General features: G+C 44.6%; 1 protein-coding gene across 7 annotated transcripts in view; it reads right to left on the reverse strand.

Annotated features, from left to right (window-relative positions):
* LOC146809005 (sialic acid-binding Ig-like lectin 13) overlaps window positions 1-25744 on the reverse strand; it is a 550981-nt gene that overhangs the window by 31253 nt on the left and 493984 nt on the right. For all 7 annotated transcript variants that reach the window (XM_085615789.1, XM_085615786.1, XM_085615790.1 and 4 more), the window contains one exon: window positions 23701-23809. In XM_085615789.1, coding sequence (XP_085471915.1) covers window positions 23701-23809 — 109 coding nt within the window. The remainder of the gene's footprint in view (window positions 1-23700; window positions 23810-25744) is intronic.

Raw genomic sequence — 25744 nt, forward strand, 5'->3', positions numbered from 1 at the left:
AAAATGTCCAGCTAACTATAACGTGTGTGAAACCTATGGTTTTTTCATTGAATTTGCAAGGTTTTTTAAATGCTAATTCCTAACTATAACGTGTGTGAAACCTATGGTTTTTTCAGTGAATTTGTACGGTTTTTTAAATGCTAAGTTACTTTACGCCGTTCGTGGCGTGCGTGCGTGCCCACTTAACGCAGTTCGTTCCGTGCGCACGCGGTGCGCTTCGCGCACCATGCGCGCACAGTGAGCACGCGGTGCGCTTCGCGCACCGCCCGCCCACTTTACGCAGTTAGTGCCGTGCACGCACGGTGGGAACGCGGTGCCCACGTTATGCTGGATGGGCCATGTACGCACGATGCGCTTCGTGCACCGTCCGCACACGGAGGACATATTATGCGCTTCGTTGTGAAATGTAATCTATTATTTGTACCTTATACCGTAAGCGCACGGTAAGCGCACCGTAAGCTGCCACAGACATATATATTGATTTAAATGCTATTTTCACAGGAACTACTGAACAGATTTACACCAGACCTACAAAAGGCACTTCCTTGACCTGTAGACTACCTCTCTGCCAAATTTCAAGTAACTCTGTTCAGCCGTTCGGGCTGTAGCTGTGTCTAAAGGTCCTATGGAAAAAAATGCATGGGAAAAACGCGTTTTGGGACCCCCCTTTTTTCTCAGCCCCCACTTGACGAATCCCCCCGAGACTTTCAGGGTAGGAGCGGAGCGTAGCGCCCCATTAGTTTTGAAAATTTCGCAAGGATTCGTCGACCGGCACCAAAGTTATTCCAAATAGAATGTTGCAGTTTTCCTATGGAAACAGGGTCCTAACTATAACTACCTACTGGCGACCGCCAGTAGGTAATATATCTATATATATATATATATAGATATATTACCTACTGGCAGTCGCCAGTAGGTAGTTATAGTTAGGACCTATTTTCCATAGGAAATCTGCAACATTCTGTTTGGAAAAACGTTGGCGTCGATTGATGAATCTTCGCGAAATGTTCCAAACTTTTGGCCAGCTCCGGTCTGCTCCTATCCTGAAAATTTCACAGTGATTCGTCAAGTGGGGGCAGAGAAAAAAGGGTGGTCCCAAAACGCATTTTCCCCATGCATTTTCCCATAGGACCTGTTGACGCAGCTACAGCCCGAAGTGCTGAACGGAATTACACCAAATTTGGCAAAGAGGTAGTCCTCAGTTCAGACTCGTGCCTTTTGCTTAAATGGTGTAAATCCGTTCAGTAGTTCCTGAGAAAATCAAAAGTAAAATCACATATATATCTGGGCGGAGCCTAACCACACATCTCATCGTGAGATCTGATTGGCTGTCAGCACTTCATCCAAGAAGTGTTGGCAGCCATCTTGGGACCAATATACATGATAGCACCTCATTAAAAAGCATTGCAGTTAATAGAAGGTTTTTGTAAAGAACAAAGCGGTTTTGTATAGTAAGTAAAAGTTCTTTATTCACCAACACAGCTCCACAGGTGGAGCGCAAGAATGCATCCGCTGCTGTGGATCACCAGCTGTCAACTGTCATCAACTGCCAGCTGGTGATGTCACAGCTGTCAACAACAATGATACGGTGTCCTCGCAGGGACACGCAAGAGCAAGTACCACAACGGTGTCCCCTAGTGGTCAATACAAGTACACAACACATCTTCCCTCTTAATGAACAGAGTGACAGTGGCTAAAGAAACTAAACAGAAAAAGCCTAGTCACAAATGTAATCATTAAGTTTCGCAGGTGGTATTATTCTTCTGCCACACCTGCTGGTACTAGAAGGTACTGACACTTCCTGTCTGGGAGTGGGTGGCAACACTCTGACTACTCTACCAGGATCTGCGCTAAGGGTGCGTGTCCCGGGGTTAGGAGCTTCAGCATGTGTAGTGAGAGGGTACTGGGTGGCTTCACAGTCAGATGAGTCAGATAGGGAAATGTGGTGCTTGTTATCCTTTGGCTTACAGTGCACTCCGTTAGTGACTCCCATGGTAGGCTTGCACACAGATAAGGCTGAGAAGTGATGCACCTTACCGTCGCTTAAGAGGGCGGAGTTGCAATACACCTCTTTAACCGTTAGGGGTGGAGAGAACTTGTTCTGTCCCTTAGCTATGTGGCCACTTTTCTTTACCTTAACGGTTTCCCCTAAGGAGAGTTGCACATCCTTGCAACCATGTTTGTGGTCGTATCTTTTTTTTGTACTAATCTGACCCTGCCCAACCTTCCTTCTTACTTGGTCACTGGACCAGTGTACACTTTTTGAAGCTAATGCCCAACCCACATTATCCTTTGAGAGAGGCGTTCTGCCCCGCATAAGTACAAAGGGGCTGTGACCAGTTGATTCGCACGGTGTGATCCTGTAGGCCCACACTGTTTTTAGGATCTCACTCTTCCAACACAGTCTGTTGTCGTTAGACAACTGGATAATGCCTTTAAGTACTCTATTGAAGCGTTCCACCGCTCCGTTACCGGCAGGGTGGTACACTGATGTAGTTTTGTGTGCAATTTGGTTCCTAGAAGTGTAGGCCTTAAACAGGTCTGAGAGGAACTGCGGGCCATTATCACTGGTTATTTGTTTGGGGAGCCCTTCTCGCGTAAAAACAGAATCTAGGAACTCCACCACCGCCCTGGAATCAGGTTTAACCGTGAACGTGAGTTCAGGCCACTTGGTAAAATGGTCAATGAGTACTATTATATACCATTACTCCTCTTTTCCTTCTATGGGGCCCATGATATCAATCCCCACTCTTTCCCATGGCATAGACGGACAACTAATGGGGTGTAGTGGTGGTCTAAGAGTTACCTGGGTCTTGTCAGATTGCTGACACATGTTGCAGTTTCTCACTACTCTTTCCATGTCCTTGCTTACCCCGGGCCACCAGTAGCTTTCCTTGACTCTCCTTTTGCACTTAACTATGCCTAAATGTCCCTCGTGACAAATATCAAGGATTCTTTTTCTTAACGTGACTGGGGGTATCACCCTACAACCTCTCAACAGTAAGTCATTCTCGTGTGACAGTTCCTGCTTCACTTCATAGAAATGCCTCATGGCTTCAGTGAGTTTATTTTTGTGTGTCCATTCTCCTTCTAACATTCTAATCACTTGGCAGATGTCCTTGTCCTTCTCTTGCTCAGTGAGCCACTCTTCCTTAGAGATTCCCTGGATATTGTCGTCAAGACTGGCAATACAGTATTCTACTTCGTCAGTTCCATTCTCCTGGTTTTCGTTTTTTAACGGCAATCTGCTCAAATAGTCCGCTACAACGTTCTTCACCCCTGGCACGTATTCAATATTGTAATTGAAGTCAAATAGGCGTACCGATAAACGCGCCAGCCTCGGTGAAGCCGAGTACAGACCCTTAGTGGTGAACACCTTGGTGAGTGGCTTATGGTCCGTGCATAGCGTGACCCTTTTTCCCCACACATAGTTCCGAAAATGCTCCAAGGCCCACACACACGCCAATGCTTCACGTTCGATAACAGAGAATCTCTCCTCCGTTGGTGTCAATGACCGTGATGCAAATGCTATTGTGTACTGTAGACCCTTGTCATCTCCTTGAGTCAAGACGGCTCCCAGACCCATAGAGCTTGCGTCCGTTGTTATGGTGTTGTAGAGTGAAGGGTCAAATCCTTGTAGGGGTATCGCATTGCACAGGTCTTCCTTAATGGTGTTGAAAGCAGCTTGGCACGTGTCGGTCCAAACAAACTCGCTTCTCATTTTTAATAGTTGTCGTAGATCGTACGTTTTTTCTGAAAAATTCTTCACAAACTTTGCATAGAATTCTACAAGGCCTAAGAAAGACTTCAACTCTTCTTTGTTTTTGGGTACTGGAGAGTTTTTAATTGCTTCCATCAAGTCTTTCTTCGGGAAGATTCCTTTGACATTAATTTCGTGCCCTAGATAGTTCACTGACTCACGTGCAAACTTGCATTTACTGTACTCAGCCGTGAGTCCCTTCGTCTCCAGGATTTTTAGCACTTGCTCAACCTTGTCATCGTGTTCTTCCCTTGTCTTTCCCATAATAAGGATATCATCTTGGAACATCAGAATTCCCTTAACTCCCTTGAAGATGTTGTTCATTAGTCTCTGAAACATCGCTGCTGCAGATGCCAATCCAAAGGGTACTCTTGTAAATTGGTAACACCCAAATGGCGTAATGAACGTTGTCAGTCTTTTGCTCTCGCGGTGCAGTGGCACCTGGTGGTAAGCAGACTTAAGGTCGACTGTAGAAAACCATCTGACACCTTTGGTTGTTGCAAGCATTTCGCTTATTTTAGGTAACGGGAACTGCTCAATTATTATACTCTTGTTAAGGTCCCGCAAGTCCACACAGAGTCTCAATTTTCCATTTGGTCGTTTGGCTACCACCAAAGGTGCGACCCATTCACTTGCCTCCACTTGTTCGATTATACCTTCCTTTAGGAGTCTCCCGATTTGTCTTTTAACTTCGTCCTTGATTGCAAATGGTAGATTGCGGGTCTTGTGTACCACAGGTGTAGCATTTGGTTTGACGACTATCTTATGTTGGTATCCCTTAAGTGCACCAATTTTTTCCTTAAAGACATTGGGGAACTTGCTTAGAATGGATTTGTTGTAGTCGTCCGCATTCTGCACCACTAGGACAGGGTCAGAGCTGCTGGGGTCCAAGATGATGCTCAAATTCCCCTGGTCCATCCAGCCCAAGACCGATGGCCCCACCGCGGATACGTAGAGTTTGCCTTCTGCTTCTCTCCCTTTGTCGGCGAAATTTAGTTTCCTGTAGCCACACACGTCAATTGCTTCTCCAGTGAATGACTTGATCAGGATGTCAGCTTTCTCAAGGTGATTGCCAATATGTGGTGTAAACTTTTCTTCCCAAACTTTTTTGTTCACTATAGTATATGGTGAGCCTGAATCAGCAACTATGTTGATATCCACGCCTCCAATTACCATGTTGCATGTTGTTTTTTTCTTTTTATTTACACCATCTGTACTGACTTCGTTTATCATTTCCTCCTCGATGCTGAGGACATACATGTTGATGTCATCATCCTCCGATTCTTCACTTTCTGATTCTTCTGCTTCATAGATGTTCTTCACAGAGCGTGCTTTACGCCTACGACATGCCTTCTGGAAATGCCCAATGACTCCGCAGTATGTGCATTTTGCTCCCCGTGCTGGGCATTTTTTGTCGTCGGCCCAATGTGTATTGTCGCCACATCTGTAGCAACGCCTTGTTTCGTTATCCGTAGATTTGTTGCTTATTTTCTTTGCAGGCTTGTTCCATGTATTCTTCGTGTTTTGCTTGACATGTGTCACCTTGCTGACAGTACTGCCATCTTTTTTCCCATTGCTTTCGGCTATCACTGCCTTTGCACAGCGTCCTGTTAATTCGGATTTTCTTGCAACGTCGATAATATTCTGGAGTGGATACTCTCCTTTTGCCCAGAGGCTGTCCTGTATGTCAGCATTTGACCCCTGCATAACAATTTGGTCTCTAATGAACTCGTCGTGTAGATTCCCAAAACGACAATTCAATGCTAACTCCTTTAGTGCAGAGACATAGTCATCGACTGACTCTTCTTTCCCTTGCTTCCTGTGGAAGAATTTATATCTATCCACACCAACACACACATTAGGCTTGTAATACGCATTCAGGTCATCTATTGCATTTGCGTACACATCGTCTTCTCCCTCACCTCTCGCTTTCTTGTTGATGCTGTTGTACACCTTGATTCCACCAGCTCCTAGGCAATGTAGCAGGAGTTTGTATTTCTTCTTTGGTGTAAATTCGTCATCATCATCAAACTGCGAGATGTAGTTATTAAAATATTCCCTCCATTCTTCCCATTTTAGTAATGGTTCTCCCTTGCCAAGTAGGAATGATTGTGGTGGGGAAAGATTCCACAAGTAACCTGATGCCATTCTACGTCTAATTTATTATTATATTTTTTGTTTTAATACAGTGCTGCAACTGTGATGACAGTTCACTTTTAGTGTCTTTAAATACTGTTGTATTTTTTTTTTTACTGAATTGTATTGCTAGCGTACGAAATCAAGCTTTTGTTTACTTCTGGCAGCTGATTTGAAGCTTGGTTCCGAGTTGCCGATGTTTTTTTTTCCTTGCGCGTGGCGCGCGTTGCCTAGGAGATTCTATTTCACTGGTTGTTTACTTTCCTCAGATTCTAAAATGGCCGCACGTTAAGCACGTAGCACGTCACTGCTGAAGGATTCCTATGTGCGTCAGCCTACGTCACATCCAATTTGCATACGTGACGCTCGATCAGCTGGCAGTTTGTTTCGTTAAACTGTCATCTTATTGCCGTTGGGAGGTGCGAAGCGTTTTTTCACACAGAAGCCTTAAGAACAGAGTTAATAACGGTGTTAAACTTCTAATACGCCGACATAAATGTTGCCCAACGTTACTCACAGTGTCCACAATGCTCGCTTTATCGTTTCCTTCGCAGATCCTTCGACAATACTTTCTTTATGTATTTTGCCTTAATTTTCTTTCACGTATTGGTTGCTGAACGCACCTTGAATACTTCTTAAATTCGTATTTTAGTCCGCAGCAGCTTTCTCTACAGTTATCAAATCCTCACGTGAAGGTAATTGTTGAGGGACTGCAGATTTCCTTTACGCCGGTTTTCTTTCATAAAAATACCGGTAGTGGGTTCCGGTGTTGGCGCTCGTCGCCACTTTGTAAAGAACAAAGCGGTTTTGTATAGTAAGTAAAAGTTCTTTATTCACCAACACTGCTCCACAGGTGGAGCGCAAGAATGCATCCGCTGCTGTGGATCACCAGCTGTCAACTGTCATCAACTGCCAGCTGGTGATGTCACAGCTGTCAACAACAATGATACGGTGTCCTCGCAGGGACACGCAAGAGCAAGTACCACAACGGTGTCCCCTAGTGGTCAATACAAGTACACAAGACTTTAGTTACATTATAAATCATTTGCTGATGGTACCATACTCATTTTAGGAATTGTGGTGTGTTCTAAGGTGATTTTACCATGTGAAAAAGCCTTCTGCTGTGATATCATGAATCATGTTTGAGAGAAAACTATTTTCTCATGCTTTTCCCACAGAGGTTTGGAAGGTGATCTATAAGCTAAACTGAGAGCATATTTTCTGTAAATTCACATTATCTTTCTCAGTCATGTGAGAATGAAGTCTGACATTGTCAGTAAAACATGTACATCCAACAAGGGCAGAGACTGTCAGTTGATTCTTTTGTTTTCTACTGCAGCTTCCCAGAGTGTTCTAAAGAACAGCTAGAGCGCTAACAGTCCTACTTATGACAAACGTATGGCACACCTGAAGCCATCTTGGTTGGAATAAAGTGGTAACTCTTAAAACATTTAATTTAAAAAGGAACAAAATGAGGGGGTTCATTTTGCCATAGAAAGTATGATTAGTGTTGCAGAAAGAAAAATTAGGGCACATTTTGAGTGACTTCTCAAATCCTCTTCTATTTCATTAAACAATTCTGACATGCAGACTGAAACATGCACTTTCAACACCAGCAGCAGACTTCCCTGGTGAGCATTAGCTTTACTACAGTGATCTAATAAGCAACTAGAGTGCAAACATTCTGAATTTATGGCAAATGTGTGACACATCTGAATGCCTTCTTGATGGAATAAAAGTAAAAAACTGAAAGTATTTCCTACTGAGGAGACTGTAGTAAATGAGGAAATTAGGAAACTTCATAACAAATAAGTCTCCCAAAATGGCCACCAGAGACAAAAGAGCCCAAATGTAGCCCAAATATCACCCAGATGTAGCCCAAGTATAGCCCAATGACAGAATGACCCAGAGTGTTCTAACGAACAACTAGAGCGCTAACAATCTTACTTATGACAAAAGTATGGCACACCTGAAGCCATCTTGAATTGAATAAAGTGGTAACACTTAAAACATTTAATTTACAAAGGAACAAAATGAGGGGGTTCATTTTGCCATAGAAGTTATGATTAGTGCTGCAGAAAGAAAAATTAGGGCACATTTTGACTTCTCAAATCCTCTTCTATTTCATAAAAAAATTCTGACATGCAGACTGAAACATGCACTTTGAATACCAGCAGCAGACTTCCCTGGTGAGCAGTAGCTTTACTACAGTGATCTAATGAGCAACTAGAGTGCTAACATTCAGAATTTATGGCAAATGTGTGACACATCTGAATGCCTTCTTGATGGAACCAAAGTAAAAAACTGAAAGTATTTCCTACTGAGGAGACTGCAGTAAATGAGGAAATTAGGAAACTTCATAACAAATAAATCTCCCAAGATGGCCACCAGAGACAAAAGAGCCCAAATGTAGCCCAAATATCACCCAGATGTAGCCCAAGTATAGCCCAATGACAGAATGTCCCAGAGTGTTCTAACGAACAACTAGAGCGCTAACAGTCTTACTTATGACAAAAGTATGGCACACCTGAAGCCATCTTGATTGGAATAAAGTGGTAACACTTAAAACATTTAATTTACAAAGGATCAAAATGAGGGGGTTCATTTTGCCATAGAAATTATGATTAGTGCTGAAGAAGGAAAAATTAGGGCACATTTTGTGTGACTTCTCAAATCCTCTTCTATTTCATTTAAAAATTCTGATATGCAGACTGAAACATGCACTTTTAATACCAGCAGCAGACTTCCGTGGTGAGCAGTAGATTTACTACAGTGATCTAATGAGCAACTAGAGTGCTAACATTCAGATTTATGGCAAATGTGTGACATATCTGAATACCTTCTTGATGGAATCAAAGTAAAAGACTGAAAGCATTTCTTACTGAGGAGACTGCAGAAAATGAGGAAATTAGGAAACTTCATAACAAATAAATCTCCCAAGATGGCAACCAGAGACAAAAGAGCCCAAATGCAGCACAAATATCACCCAGATGTAGCCCACATGTAGCCCAATGACAGAAGTGTGCAAAACACTTATTTTTTGTGTATTTGCAGTTTTATATAGTGCAGACTTGTCAGGTATTGGAGTGCTTTACATGAGCATTGGTTACCTCACACAAGATCAAATTCATTTTGGTTGTAGACATGGGGAGATTAAGTGATTTGACCAGAATCACAGAATGTTAAGCTGAAGCAGAAACTCCAACCTGGTTCCCCAGTTGCAAAGTCTGCAGCTCTGAAAGTAACACCACATCCTCTCCCCTAGGTGCAACATTTAATCAAGGGGTCAACTGGATGAAAAAAATGAAGATTACAAATAATTTAAAAGTTCTTTGCCGCTATTTGAAAACTCAGAAAATATGTCCTCATATTAGTTTTTTAGAGCACTAACCATAATTTTGATGCAAATAAGACCCTTTCATATATGTAATTTCTAAAGGAAATACTCTAGGTATTACAGTTTTGATTATATCAAGATGACGTCAGGCGTTCCACACTTTTGTATTAAATATAGAATGTTAGCAATCTAGTTGTTCATTGGGATATTGTTGAGAGGCAGAGGCCAGGGGCACAGACTCTGAAAATTGAAGGCAGGTAGGAGAGAGCAGAGGCAACAATTTGACCACACTGGGCAGGAAGGAAGGGCAGTGGCAGCACAACAGACTATGGAGGGCAGTGGAAAGGGGGGCAGGGGCAACAAACCAACAATACAGGACTGGCAAGAGAGGCTGTGGCAATATAATATACCATTGTGGGCAGAAGGAAGAGGCAGTGGTAGTACAACCATACATGCCAACAGACCCATTTCAGCCAGGAAACGTCCAATGTTTTTAAGCTCAAATGGGCTTTATTTGATCTGTCTCCTGTCTACAATCTCCTCTTTTTCAATGTAAAGGGAAACATCAAAACCCCAGTTTTTTTTTCAAAATCTCCCTCTTACCAAGTTCAAAATGTTCGCAAATATGGTACATTGGATCATGGTAGGCAGGAGGAATTGGGGTAGGGACATGGACTCGGATAGGACAGGAGGGACCTGGAGAGGAGCACCAAACTGACCCTACAGGGCAGGCATCAGGGTTTGCAGCCGCACAATACACCACACAGCGCATGCGGGATGGGAGTGCAGCACAACAATCCATAGAAAGCAATGGGGAGGGGACAGGACCATGCACATGGACAACAGAGAACAGAGGGGAAAGAGGCAATGGTAGCTAGCTGACCATAATTGACAGACAAGAGAGAAAGCTGCAGCATAACAGACCATAAAGGGCAGGAGGGACGGATCAGGGGCATTACAATGGAACAGACAAGCCAGGAGGGAGGGAATAGGGGTCTGCACATGGAAACAGAGGGCTGGGGGCAAGGGGGCAGGCAGGAGCAGCAAGATGACCATGGAGGTCAGGCAGGATGGGCACTATAAACAAGACACACCATGGAGAGCAACAATGAGACTATGAAGCCATACACACAGACCATGGAGGGAAGGTGGGAGGGGGTCAGGGGCAGCTAGCTGACCACACAGGGAAGGTGGGAGGGGCCATGGCAGCACAGAAGACCATGCATGGCAAGCGGGAGGGTTAGTGGCAGCACAATGGCTATGATGGGCAAGAAGGAGGGTGAAGAGGCATGCACAAAGGACCATGGAGGATAGAAGGGAGGGTCAGGACCTGGGCACAGACAAGAGAGTTCAGGGGAAGGGGCCTCACAACAGACCGCGCGGGGCAGGCAGTAGGAGCAGTTGCAGCACAACAGACCAGGGAGGGCATAAGGGTGTGGCAGTAAAATGGACCATGGAGGACAGGAGGAAGGGGATAGGGGCATGGCATGTGGACAGGCAGGGTGGAGGTGGCAGGGACAGGTTACATTCATCTGACAATGCTAGGCAGGTGGGATGGGAGTTGCAGCTCAACAGAACACTCAGAGTAGATAGGAGTGGCAGGTCCATGGAACATGGTGGGCAAAAAGGATGGAGCAGGGGCATGCGCAAATACATCGGAGGGCAGGGGGAAGGAGAATAGGGGCAGCAAGCTATGCACAGCGGCTAAGCAGAAGGTCAATGATGGGCCATAGAATTGGGCAATGGAGGGCAGGTGGAGTGGACTGGTACATCATGCTAAATGGAGGGCAGTGGCAGCACATCAGACCATGCATGGCAGGAGGGAGGAGGCTAGTCAATGGATTCAGACAACAGAGGATAGGGAGCAGGTGGATGGGGCAGCAAGCTAACTGTTCAGAGAAGGTGGGTATTAGGAACTTTATTGTTTTTAAAATGTGTGTCTGTGCGAACTACTTAAAATATGAAAAAGTATGCAGCATAATCTCACTTTTATTCAGGAAGAAGAGGACGTTTGTGACTGTGACTCCGGGCTCACTTGGCAGAAACACCCGCTGACCCTCCACCCCCATCGCAAAATGTAATGCCCGTGAAAAGGGTAGGTGGACGCAGTGTTATATAGAACATAGTCCTGAGAGCATATTGAAAATGAAAACTAGATGTAGAATATGGTATAAACTATGCTCCAAAAAGTGTGATATAAGATGAACCGGGACGTGAAATATAATATGCAATACATTGTGCGCAATGACAGATTCATTGGAGAGCGCGAGATAGCACAGGCACTAGCGCGTGCTATGCGATCTGCGCCTTGGAGTGTAATATGCACAGGGCAGTGTTGTGTAACCTAACTAGTCTCTAAAGTTGTAATATAAAATATGTGCTGGGGAGTGTAACATTGCATATGCACTGTGACAAAGATATGGATCCCAGATTGTAATATGTATGGCATAGCGCTGTGCGTTATAACATAGGCATCGAAGAAGGCACGTTAGATGGGACAATATAACCCGTGCGAAGGCAAGTGTGGCATGACATATTCACGGGGTGGTGTTACAGTGCACATGGGCTAGAGAGTGCCATAGCATACACACTAGCTGGTGGAATACAACACAGAGGTGTGAGGCAATCGGCAGGCACTGGTGGGTGTAACACAGCATTGGGCTCAGCCAGGAGCACGCTGTGACTCTCAAGTGAGGTTCGTCTCCTTTCCAGAGAGTAAAATAAAAAAGTATTACACATCCGGCAGTGGATGTGTGTTTTATGAACCGTGAGGGGGGTTTCTTGCATAGTTTGGTCGAATTTTTGTCGAATCCCCTTTGAATGGCTTGGTGTGCGTGTATATTAAATGTGCCCGTCAATAGCTACCCATGTTTGTATAAATAAACGACAAGGGTGTCTACTTGGAGAGTACCCACCGGCGGGTGCGCCAGGATTAGGCACGGTAGGGCGTCAGACACGTCAGAGCTTCACTAGCGGTGTAAATACATTCCATGTGGATTCATTCTATGCATAGTCGCCTTTTAATGAATATCACGCAAATCGTCATGGTGATAGGTACATACGGTTTGTCCAGCGTGTCTTAGGTGTTTCTATAAATATATGTTTTTAAAAAAATAATAAAAAACAAAGGCCGGCCCGGGGGATTGGGTCCCCGGGGCCATAAGTGGCCTGAGGAGGGGGGCAATGCAGCCCACCTCCTAAAGAATTTAAAAACAAAAAGGCCATGACCCGGGGGTTGGGGTCCCCGGGGCCGATTAAGGCCTTGGGAGGGAAAAATTAATTTTTTTCAACAAAAAATAATAGGGTGCAGGCCCTGGGGGATGGGGTCTCCAGAGCCAGTAAATTAGAAAAAGAAGGGGGGCCACACAGCCCTCCTTCTTAAAAAAATAAAATAAATAAAAGACCGGCATCGCGCTGGAGGCCACGCCCCCTCCATGCAGCACTCTGCAAATGCGCCCCCTGGCCAGTTGTAAGTTGGGGAATTAATTCCCCTTTAATACTGAGGGTCCCTGAGGGCCAACTAGCCCAACAGGTATCTCCAGTATGCGCCAGGGAGCTGCGTTGCAGACAGGTGTTCAGAGGCCACGCCCCTTTTTACACCTCTATGCAACACAGCTCTGTGGCGCTTACTGGAGGCACCTAGTGGGCTAGTTTGACCCTAGGGACCCTTAGGATTCAAGGGGACTTAATCTCTCAACTTAAAACGGCCACAGGGCTCGCTTACACAGTGGTGAAGGGAGGGGACAGGGCCTGAGGTGATGTGTGCAAACACGCCCTGTGGCGCGTTTTAAGTTGGGGAAATAATTCCCTTTCAATCCAGAGGGACCCTGGGGGCCAACTAGCCCACCAGGTGCTTCCAGTAAGCGCCACTGCTCTGCGTTGCAGAGAGGTGGTGCAGGCCGTGCCCTTTTTTACACCTCTCTGTAATGGCGCTTACTGGACGCACCTAGTGGGCTATTTTGCCCCTAGGGATCCTCAGGATTCAAGGGGACTTAATCTCCCAACTTAAAAAACGGCCACAGGGCGTGTTTACACAGTGGGGAAGGGAGGGGACGGGGCCTGAGGTGACGTGTGCAAACACGCCCTATGGCGCGTTTTAAGTTGGGGAAATAATTCCCCTTCAATCCTGAGGGCCCCTGGGGGCTAACTAGCCCACCAGGTGCTTCCAGTAAGCGCCTCTGAGCTGCGTTGCAGAGAGGTGGTCCAGGCCGTGCCACTTTTTACACCTCTCTGCAACGCAGCTCTGTGGCGCTTACTGGAGGTTCCTAGTGGGCTAGTTGGACCCTAGGGACTCTCAGGATTCAAATGAACTTAATCTCCCAACTAAAAACGGCCACAGGGCGTGTTTACACAGTGGTGAAGAGAGGGGACGGGGCCTTAGTTAACGTGTGCAAACAAGCCCTGTGGCGCGTTTTAAGTTGGGGAAATAATTTCCCTTCAATCCTGAGGGACCCTGGGGGCCAACTAGCCCACCAGGTGCTTCCAGTAAGCGCCACTGCGCTGCATTGCAGAGAGGTGGTCTAGGCTGTGCCCCTTTTTACATCTCTCTGCAACGCAGCTCTGTGGCGCTTACTGGAGGTACCTAGTGGTCTAGTGTTATATAGAGCATAGTCCTGAGAGCACGATTGAAAATGAAAACTAGATATAGTATATGGTATAAACTATGCAACAAAAAGTGTGATATAAGATGAACCAGGGCGTGAAATATAATATGCAATACATTGTGCGCAATGACAGATTCATTGGAGAGCGCAAGATAGCACAGGCACTAGCGCGTGCTATGCGATCTGCGCCTTGGAGTGTAATATGCACAGGGCAGTGTTGTGTAACCTAACTAGTCTCTAAAGTTGTAATATAAAATATGTGCTGGGGAGTGTAACATTGCATATGCACTGTGACAAAGATATGGATCCCTGATTGTAATATGTATGGCATAGCGCTGTGCGTTATAACATAGGCATCGAGGAAGGCACGTTAGATGGGACAATATAACCCGTGCGAAGGCAAGTGTGGCATGACATATTCACGGGGTGGTGTTACAGTGCACATGGGCTAGAGAGTGTCATAGCATACACACTAGCTGGTGGAATACAAAACAGAGGTGTGAGGCAATCGGCGGGCACTGGTAGGTGTAACACAGCATTGGGCTCAGCCAGGAGCACGCTGTGACTCTCAAGTGAGGTTTGTCTCCTTTCCAGAGAGTAAAATAAAAAAGTATTACACATCCGGCGGTGGATGTGTGTTTTATTAACCGTGAGGGGGGTTTCTTGCATAGTTTGGTCGAATTTTTGTCAAATCCCCTTTGAATGGCTTGGTGTGCGTGTATATTAAATGTGCCCGTCAATAGCTACCCATGTTTGTATAAATTAACAACAAGGGTGTCTACTTGGAGAGTACCCACCGGCGGGGGCGCCAGGATTAGGCACGGTAGGGCGTCAGACACGTCAGAGCTTCACTAGCGGTGTAAATACATTCCATGTGGATTCATTCTATGCATAGTCGCCTTTTAATGAATGTCACGCAAATCGTCATGGTGATAGGTACATACGGTTTGTCCAGCATGTCCTAGGTGTTTCTATAAATAGATATATTTTTAAAATAATAAAAAACAAAGGCCGGCTCCGGGGGATGGGGTCCCCGGGGCCATAAGTGGCCTGAGGAGGGGGGCAACGCAGCCCACCTCCTAAAGAATTTAAAAAAAAAAAGGCCATGACCCGGGGGTTGGGGTCCCCGGGGCCGATTAAGGCCTTGGGAGGGCCAAATTTATTTTTTTCAACAAAAAAAAATAGGGTGCAGGCCCTCGGGGATGGGGTCCCCAGAGCCAGTAAATTAGAAAAAGAAGTGGGGCCACACAGCCCTCCTTCTTAAAAAAGTAAAATAAATAAAAGACCGGCATTGCGCTGGAGGCCACAACCCCTCCTTGCAGCACACTGCAAATGCGCCCCCTGGCCAGTTGTAAGTTGGGGAATTAATTCCCCTTCAATACTGAGGGTCCCTGAGGGCCAACTAGCCCAACAGGTATCTCCAGTATGCGCCAGGGAGCTGCGTTGCAGACAGGTGTTCAGAGGCCACGCCCCTTTTTACACCTCTATGCAACGCAGCTCTGTGGCGCTTACTGGAGGTACCTAGTGGGATAGTTTGACCCTAGGGACCCTTAGGATTCAAGGGGACTTAATCTCTCAACTTAGAACGGCCACAGGGCTCGTTTACACAGTGGTGAAGGGAGGGGACGGGGCCTGAGGTGACGTGTGCAAACACGCCCTGTGGCACGTTTTAAGTTGGGGAAATAATTCCCTTTCAATCCAGAGGGACCCTGGGGACCAACTAGCCCACCAGGTGCTTCCAGTAAGCGCCACTGCTCTGCGTTGCAGAGAGGTGGTGCAGGCCGTGCCCTTTTTTACACCTCTCTGTAATGGCGCTTACTGGACGTACCTAGTGGGCTATTTTGCCCCTAGGGATCCCCACGATTCAAGGGGACTTAATCTCCCAACTTAAAAAACGGCCACAGGGCGTGTTTACACAGTGGGGAAGGGAGGGGACGGGGCCTGAGGTGACGTGTGCAAACACGCCCTATGGCGCGTTTTAAGTTGGGGAAATAATTCCCCTTCAATCCTGAGGGCCCCTGGGGGCTAACTAGCCCACCAGGTGCTTCCAGTAAGCGCCACTGAGCTGCGTTGCAGAAAGGTGGTCCAGGCCGTGCCACTTTTTACACCTCTCTGCAACGCAGCTCTGTGGCGCTTACTGGAGGTACCTAGTGGGCTAGTTGGACCCTAGGGACCCTCAGGATTCAAATGAACTTAATCTCCCAACTAAAAACGGCCACAGGGCGTGTTTACACAGTGGGGAAGGGAGGGGACGGGGCCTGAGGTGACGTGTGCAAACACGCCCAATGGCGCATTTTAAGTTGGGGAAATAATTCCCCTTCAATCCTGAGGGCCCCTGGGGGCTAACTAGCCCACCAGGTGCTTCCAGTAAACGCCACTGAGCTGCGTTGCAGAGAGGTGGTCCAGGCCATGCCACTTTTTACACCTCTCTGCAACGCAGCTCTGTGGCGCTTACTGGAGGTTCCTAGTGGGCTAGTTGGACCCTAGGGACTCTCAGGATTCAAATGAACTTAATCTCCCAACTAAAAACGGCCCCAGGGCGTGTTTACACAGTGGTGAAGGGAGGGGACGGAGCCTTAGTTAACGTGTGCAAACAAGCCCTGTGGCGCGTTTTAAGTTGGGGTAATAATTCCCCTTCAATCCTGAGGGACCCTGGGGGCCAACTAGCCCAGCAGGTGCTTCCAGTAAGCTCCACTGCGCTGCATTGCAGAGAGGTGGTCTAGGCGCGGTGGTCTAGGCTGTGCCCCTTTTTACATCTCTCTGCAATGCAGCTCTGTGGCCCTAACTGGAGGTACCTAGTGGTCTAGTTGGACCCTAGGGACCCTCAGGATTCAAGGGGACCTAATCTCCCAACTTAAAACGGCCACAGGGCGTGTTTACACAGTGGGGAAGTGAGGGGGCGGGGCCTGAGGTGACGTGTGCAAACACGCCCTGTAGCGTGTTTTAAGAGGTAGTTTTAATCCCCTGCCCTATTATATACTAGGGGCTTAAAGAGGAGGTCATGCTGATCACAGGAGGACCCCAACGCATAGTGTTCCCTAGTGTATGTAGGTGTTTTCACTGTATTCTGAGTGTCTTTTAACATAGCACGGGCTCTAGGACTGGTTAGTCAGACTCAGTTACCACCAGTATCCATCTGAAAAAGTTGAGGGTACAGGATGATTTTGCAACAAGGCTTCTTTCTGCTCTTCTGTTTGTTCTTTCTGCACGTTATCCTTCTTCCTGCACATTTCTTCGTCTTTGAGGACTTCTGTTGCTTCTTTCTGCATTTCTTTTATTTCTTTCTGTGCGTTTTTTCTTCTTTCTTCACATGTCCTATCTCTGTAGGCATAGTTAGAAATTAGCATTTAAACAACCTTTGAAATTCACTGAAAAAAACCATAGGTTTCAGGCACGTTATAGTTAGGAATTAGCATTTAAAAAACCTTAGAAATTCACTGAAAAAACCATAGGTTTCAGGGGCGTTATAGTTAGCTGGACTTTTCACTTGTACAAAACCATTGAAATTCCCCCGTTATAGTTAGTTCAGCTAACTATAACTCTCGCGCCCGCAATGCACTGCTGATGACGTCACATATTACATCACTCATGACATGGTCAGTGACATCACTCATGACATCACTGATGACACCTCAAATGACATCACTGATGACATCATCCTTGTGATAGAGTGGCAGACCTCCTCTCCCCATAATATAACCTTTGATACACACATTCAAAATTAGAAACTACAATTTTCAAAACAATGGACATACCAATATCAGTTACAACAACCTATTCAGTAATTCTAAGATCCACATACACATCCACTCATTCACCAACAGTCCTATACAGTCACTCATACATGTACTCACTCATCATATGTACTCATACACCTATACATCCTGTTACACAACGCTACTCATCCATAGAGTTACTCACACACATAGTCACTCATGCTAATAAAGAATCAAACATCCATTTACTTGCATATACAGTTATACACACACCACCACACTTACTTCTACAGAAACTTACACATACTTAGTCTTTTAAACAATCACTCATAGAAACACATACCTATTCATACAGGAACTCTTTCAATCTCTCACTCTCACATATACTCACTTATATACACCAATAGTCACATATACTAGTTTAAAACATATGTAGTTACTCATAAAGACACTATTGAGACAGTCATTCACTCACTAATACACCCATGCACACACTCATCCACCCATACAGTCCTGTACACATGCTGTCTTCAACACATACAAAAAGTGAGTCACTCATTCATGCACCTATGCACTACGTAATACCCCCCACCGAACCATAGAGACACTCATACTGATACTCAAAAAACCAACTAATAACCTATATAGAAACTCATGTAGCTATTCACCAACCCATGCAGACACTTATACACAAAGTGAGAGACTGATACAGATATTTACATATTTAAACATTACTCACTAAGCCATGTATTCACTAAGATACACTTAATCAGTCAGTTATACAATCAATTTTTCAAAAACAAATCATCCATTTAGACACTTATATACCCATTTATTCTTCCATCGACCTTGAGATATACATATATAAAACATATGTAATATTCAGAAAACACACATTCACTGGATGATGTCATCAGTGATGTCATCAGTGATGTCATTTGAGATGTCATCAGTGATGTCATGAGTGATGTCACTGACCATGTCATGAGAGATGTAATATGTGACGTCATCAGCAGTGCATTGCGGGCGCGCGAGTTATAGTTAGCTGAACTAACTATAAAGGGGGAATTTCAATGGTTTTGTACGAGTGAAAAGTCCAGCTAACTATAACGCCCCTGAAACCTATGATTTTTTCAGTGAATATATTATATACATATGTAAATGTGTATATCATTATAAAAGGATAAAATAAATTAAAATTACTAGTTTATTTATAATTATTTTAAAGGAAATATATATGAATTATTATGCATGTGTGTTTAACTTTTTTAATTAAGTTTATTATTTTTTTATTTATATTAAAGTTACTCTTTAATAATTTTATTATTTAACATATTTGCTAAATATTGATTTTATATATGTATATAACATTCAATATTTTGTACAACTATTTTTACATTAATATTTTTTTTCTCAATATTTTTGTACTTACCTGTTTAAGTATAGGGAGTCGATATTTTTGCATTCTATATTTTTGCATCAATATTTTCTACTTCTATATTTTTAACTTCGATATTTTGTCAGTGAACTCTCTATGCCACTTCAATGTACACAACTCTACTCTATGCCTCCCTGCTGTATGCTGTTCCAGTCTACGTCACTACACTGTACGCCAATCCACTGTACCCTATGCCACTGAATGCTATTCCACTCTAAGCAACTCCACTCCACTCTGCACTACTCCACTTTATGCCATTGCAGTCTGTGTACGCTATTCCAGTCTAGGCCACTCCACTCTGCCCCACTACACTCTATGCTACTTCGCTCTACACTATTTTACTCTACGCCACTCTACTGTATGTTAATCCACTGTACACTGTTTCAGTGTGTTGCACTCCAGTCTACGCTCATAATATCTATGCTGCTCCACTCTATGCTATTCCCCTTCACTCCACTCTATATCACTCCACTGTAAGCCATTCCACTCTATGCCACTCCTCTACTTGCCGCTACACTGTACGTCACTCCACTTAACACTATTCCATTGTATGGCAATTAACTGTATGCTATTTTACTGTATGACACTCCATTGTACACTACACCGCTCGATTTTATGCCACGTTACTGTATTATTCGCCACTCAACTGTATGCCACTCGACTCTTCGCTTGCTCACTGTATGCCACTCCACTTTATGGCACTCTAATGTATGCACTCCGCTATACGGGTTTCAGGAAAGGTTGTAGCACTGAAACAGCGATGCTCAATATCTCAGATGATATCCACAGAGCCATAGATGAAGGGGAGGCCTGTCTCCTCATCCTTATTGACTTATCAGCGGCATTCGACACAATAAACCATCCAGCTGTACTTGAGACTCTGAAGAGGCGCTCTGGTATTAATGGCACTGTACTAAAATGGTTCACTTCCTTCCTTCAGCACCGTTCGCAACAAATTAAAATCAACTCCTGCCTCTCTGCACCAACACGTGTCAAACTTGGAGTCCCGCAAGGATCGATCCTCTCAGCATCCCTCTTCAATCTCTTCATGGAACCCCTTGAAATTATTTTGAAGCAAGCAAGGATTCAATACCACCTCTATGCAGATGACACTCAAATATACCAGGAAATCAAATCACCCAAGGATGTCCAACACCTCAATGCCACGCTAACAAAGATCCAAACCTGGTTTAACGCAAACCATTTATAGCTGAACCCGGAAAAGTTACCACTGTCCTATCCAAGGCTGGCTCAAGAATCTTGATGCTCTAAACTGCCCCCTTGTCCTATCTGACTCAGTGAAATCACTAGGCATTACCCTGGATAAGAACCTGTCAAATCAAAGGCCACATCAAGAACTCTGAAAAAGGTGCACTTTACTCTCTATAACACCTCAAGAAAATTAAACCTTTCATTCTCCAGGATGATTTTAAGACAATTGTACAATCCCTAGTCCTTTCTAAACTAGACTACGGGAACGCCATCGTAACAGGTGCAACAAAAGCTCACCTTGCCCCACTAAGGTCAGTCCTTAATATGGCGGCTCGACACATAACTGGTGGAAAAAGATTTGAACACATCACACTTACCCTCAAATCACTCAACTGGCTTCCCATGGAAGGCAGATGTGTTTACAAACTGGCCTGCATTACACACAAGGCCCTCCACGCCCAATCCCCCAATTAGCTGAACAACAAACTGGTTAAAGCAGGAAAATCAAGAACTCTGAGAAGCAACAACTCACTTCTCATCCCCCCGAAATTGAAAAGGAAAGCGACCCAATGCCGATCCTTCTCTGGTAATGTTCCCAGGATATGGAACACACTCCCTACTGACCTCAGATGCAACCCCTCTTTCCCTTGCTTCAAAAAGGATCTGAAACTACTGCTCCTCTGAAAAAGTCAACCAACCTAGGCATCAATAGACTAATGGTCACCCCTCTCACTCTGACTTTCACGGATGAGGGTCATCTGACTGTTTCAACCACCTGCGTTTTTCACTCCTTCAATGTATATTTAAGTGTGATGTCTTTGCTTATATATTTTATGCATCCTCATGTCATACGATGTAGTTCAACTTTTCCTTTGTGTATGTAAAGCGCTCTGATTCCCCCGGGTCTAGCTAGCGCTATATAAAACTTTATAAATAAAATGCGCTATTCCAGTATATGCCACTCGACTCTAAGGTATTCCACTCTACGCCACTCCACTTTATGCTTTTCCACTCTACGGCACTCCACTATCTGCCACTCCACTATATGCTTTTCCACTTTACACCACTCGACTGAAGCACAATCCACTTTACACCATTCCACTGTACACTATTACAGTGTACACCACTCCACTCTAAGCCCCTCCTGTCTATGGCATTCCACTCTATGACACTCTACTCTACACTATTTCACTCCACTCTAAGCTATTCCACAGTACGCAACTCCACTTCTGGTGTTGCTACAGAGATGAATTCACTGTGCATCGCGCGCTCCGAGTAGCCCCACTACGCGCTGCCCGCCTCCCGCCCGCCCTCATTTTAAAATAATTTTAACTATTTTAAAGTATGAAAATTCCTTACCTGAGGTGCGGCGTCACGGGGCTCCCTCTTTCTGGTGCAACCGCAACTTCTTCCTCACAAATGCGCATGCGCGGGCATTTCTCATGCGCATTTGTGAGGAAGAAGTTGCGGGAGCCCTGGGATGCCGCATGAGGGCGGACGGGAGGCGGGTGGCGGGCAGCTCTTCTCTGCCACGCCGTGTGCGTAGTGCTGCCTGCTACGCTTACTTCGTGGACCACGAAGCAGGCAGCACTACGTATACTTCGTGGGCAGAGCGGAGCACTCCCCCACCCTTACTGTGCATGGAGGTGTGCAGGTTTTAATAATTTAAAGTTGTCTCATAAATTAAAGGTATAAGTATAACTTTAGAATTTCTAATGTGTGTGTAGTTTAAGTCTGATTTGTATCTAAATAATAAGCAAAGTTATAGTAATTTAAAGGTGGTACGTATATTATATATTTAAGGTATAACTATAGATTTTGAATTTGTAATGTTTGTGTAGTAAATGTTTGGTTGGTATTGAAAGTAAAAATAACATTTTCCTAACTATAACAAAAGTTTGATCTTAGTTTTTTTCATTGAATATATCTTATATCTAATAAATCTGCAGTTGCACTATTAAATAAACACACTTATATCTGTATATGTTATTTGTAGCCTTGAGAAAATCAAGTGACCAAACGTTTCTACTGGCAAAATTGGTGGTAATGTTTTTAATCCATGGCCCTTCGGATAAAAAAGAATAATACAAACGAATAAATAAAACTAACTGCAAGACTTCTACTGGATATCTATGTGAAGGCCTGACTGGTGGTCTAAAAACATGGATTGCCATTATGCACGTTGATTTCTGAACACTAAGGGCCTTATTCAGAGTTTGGCAGTCTTAGGGCAGGCCGCCACTCCAGCGCCCCAATCAAGGAACACCATACTCTATCCCTGTCCACCCAACAGATTACAAGTAATCTCGTAGTTTCATTGGCGGTCCTTTGACGTTCCCACAGCAGTGCATATTAAAAAGGCACTGCAATGGGAATGCCAAAACCTATGCTGCACGGCATGGACTGTAAACTCCATACTGTGCAGGAAAGTGGGTGCATGAACCCCATGGCCATGATGCAACAGAGGGCCCTTTAGGACCCCCTTTTTTCCTTTCCACCACAGTTTTTCTTTGTGGGCTCACTGCCATGCAAACCGTGACGTAGGGGAAACTCGTACCATGCTTGGCAGTGCTGCAGCTGCACAGCCAAGCATATTTCGGCCTCAAGACCGCCGCAACACTGCAAGGGATGGTTGTAGTGGTTCTAAGGCTGTCCGACCACACAACCTGTAATAGGGCAATTGGAACGCCTGAGCAGCGGTGTCCGCACCGCCACTGTGGATTCGGTGGTCCATCATAATTAGGCCCTAGCCATAATTAGGCCCTAAATGATGTTTCAGCAGATAAATGCATAAGAGTTGCAGTGCACACACAAATGCATGGAAGTTTTTATGTACATGCCTATAAGTTTATATGCATGTGCAGTTGATTAAAAAACATGAGTGCATGTTTCTAGGGATATGCCGTATGACTGAACGCACATGCACAAGAATTGCATACACATGTCTAATGCATTGTATAATAAAATGCGAATTCTTAAGAGTTTGTGAGCGAAATATTTTTTCACAATCATGAGGAATTGTAAGCTCATGCAGTGCTGCAGAACCTGCAGGGTCTAAATGCACATGCTTAACAATTTATAAGATCATGTATACGAGTCTGGATGCACATTCAATCTTCTGTGATAACACGTGGCTAAGGGACCCAATCCCCTTAGCCATGTGTTGTCACACAAGATTAAATGTGCATGCCTCAATGTATGAATGCACATGATGAGGATTTGGCTTTTCATTAGTGTGAGGGCTTGTATAGATTTAGGTGCGTTTGTGAACTGCAGCATCCTGAAGGTGCATGTGTGGATGCATGAGGGTTTGAATGCACATGCATGAGTGTGTGTTCCCATAGAGAACACTTTACACTAATTGCCCCAGGCAGAGACTGGAATCTGTCCACTGGGACAGGGCGGATCTGAGTGTCACTGATTTACGCAAAGGATTAGAGAATATAAATGTGGATTTGGGAAAACGTTTTGTCCAAATTCGAAAAAGAGGATCTTACCTTCTGCAATACATCACTCCGGCCAAAAAGCACACCCCAGCCAGGACAACCAGACCTGCAACCACTCCCCCAATGATGGCCGCACGCGGCTGGTTTGGAGATTCCATTTCTGAAAAGAGAAAGAAAGATATTGAGTTGTATAATGTCCTTATTTACATGCTACTTCCAGAACACTGCATCCAAATAGCCAGCATCCTCTTTAATGTTAAGCATGACACAAACTAGGGTCTTCTTCCTCAAACAGAAATAGCGTGAGTGAGGTTATCTTAAACTATGACAAAAGAGCTAGAAATATAATAGAATAAAGCGTATGAGCTAGCAAGACTAGGTGGAGGGAAAAAGGGTATAAGAGATCATATATTAAAGGGAGAAATATTTAAAGAGAGATAGCGTTGCTTTCTTCGTTACTTTATTTTACAGTTTGTGGAATAACTGATACATATATACTGTTTACAGGTTTCCTGATGCCTACACCCAAAGCTTGCGTGATAATGTGGGCGTGTTAACCTGGAAACCGGCCAAACTATTATGTGCACTTAGAAAGTGCCCACCACTCCCACCCTTGCTCTGTGGGCAGCCCAACCCCGCCACGCACCTAAAAGAAATATAACAGAGCAAGTACTGAAAAATGAAATGATAATAACATGGTTTTATTATCACTTTATTTTCCCTGTGGGGAGATGCTCCTCTGCCTTAGTGGAGGAGGCATCGCTGCCCAATGGTCATGAGACTCCAGGTTGTCCTCAGGGCTCCAGTCCTCCCACTCAAAGGGGGAACTAACTGCACACATTCTGTGTCGTGTACAGTCAGTGCACTTCCTAACAACCTGCTTGTCCCAGCGCCCATGTCAGTTATACGGAATGGACAGAAGAGCAAAGTATTAACTTATGAGGGAACTTCCTTTAGCTCAAATCTTGAATGTTGTCAACTTTTCTTACAATATCAGTCCCACTCTGACTATCAATCGTTGGCCGGTCTGCCATGGTAGACCTAAAAATTAGGAACCTTCATCAAGTGTGGCTACTTAATTACAGTGAGGCCATTAACAGCAATGACTGGCCCTATGAGTATTAAGAGATCCCTGAAAGCTGCTGAAATATTTGGGTGAACGTCCAGGCCAAAATGCGGAATTGCTGGGGGAGCTTGAATTATGGATTCTACTGATATTATTCTAACTTCCTATTGGACTCTCAGGGGCCAATATGGAATGACCATGCACAAAGGAAACGAGGTATGAGGCAATAGTGACTGCACCTATCATTCAGTGGGGTCAAAGTCTGTGCTAGTTTTTTTGGGTGCTAAGGATCTGAGGTTCAATACCTCTAAACCTCCTAGGATATAGGATCCTATAAATCATAAACCAAGCACTGTGATCCAGCACACCACACAATCATTATAAAATACAATATTGCATAACGAAGAATATCATTCCATTCAGCAGGTTTTGTTTCAAGTTTCTTTGTTTAATTTCTTCTTTAAAATCAGCGTAGCCAACGCGTTTCGTCCTTACGGACTTCTTCAGGGCAAAACGTAATAAGAGGGTCTTTTTCTAGTGTTCCCTCAATACTGAAGTTTACAACCAGAATTGAAATAAAAGGGGCTTAGTCTTGTACTTCTTTAGTGCTAAGGTCTATAGCAAGCGCTTCCTTTTATAAAAAACAAATTTGTGTGTAGCCGTATTTGTTTTCACAGATTTGTATGGTGCTCTCGGTACAGTATGGCCCTGTTAGGGTCTAAGATCTTGCCTATTTGTTGCTTAGGGGAACAGTCCCTCCATCGCGCGTTCCATTGCTATAGACCTTAGCACTAAAGAAGTACAGGACTAAGCCCCTTTTATTTCAATTCTGGTTGTATAAAAGTTTGTTTCTAAAGGAACGTTGACCATAAACTTCAGTATTGAGGGAACACAAGAAAAAGACCCTCTTTTTTACGTTTTGCCCTGTGCAACGGCCTAGTCACTTGGGCCTGATGAGCCTGGGCTGCACCAGAGCTGAATGATGTGGCCAACCTTGCGCGTGGCTTGCTCCACCTGCACAAGCACTCG

The sequence above is a fragment of the Triturus cristatus genome, chromosome 7, assembly GCF_964204655.1.
Source record: "Triturus cristatus chromosome 7, aTriCri1.1, whole genome shotgun sequence".
Classification (NCBI taxonomy): Eukaryota; Metazoa; Chordata; class Amphibia; order Caudata; family Salamandridae; genus Triturus; species Triturus cristatus.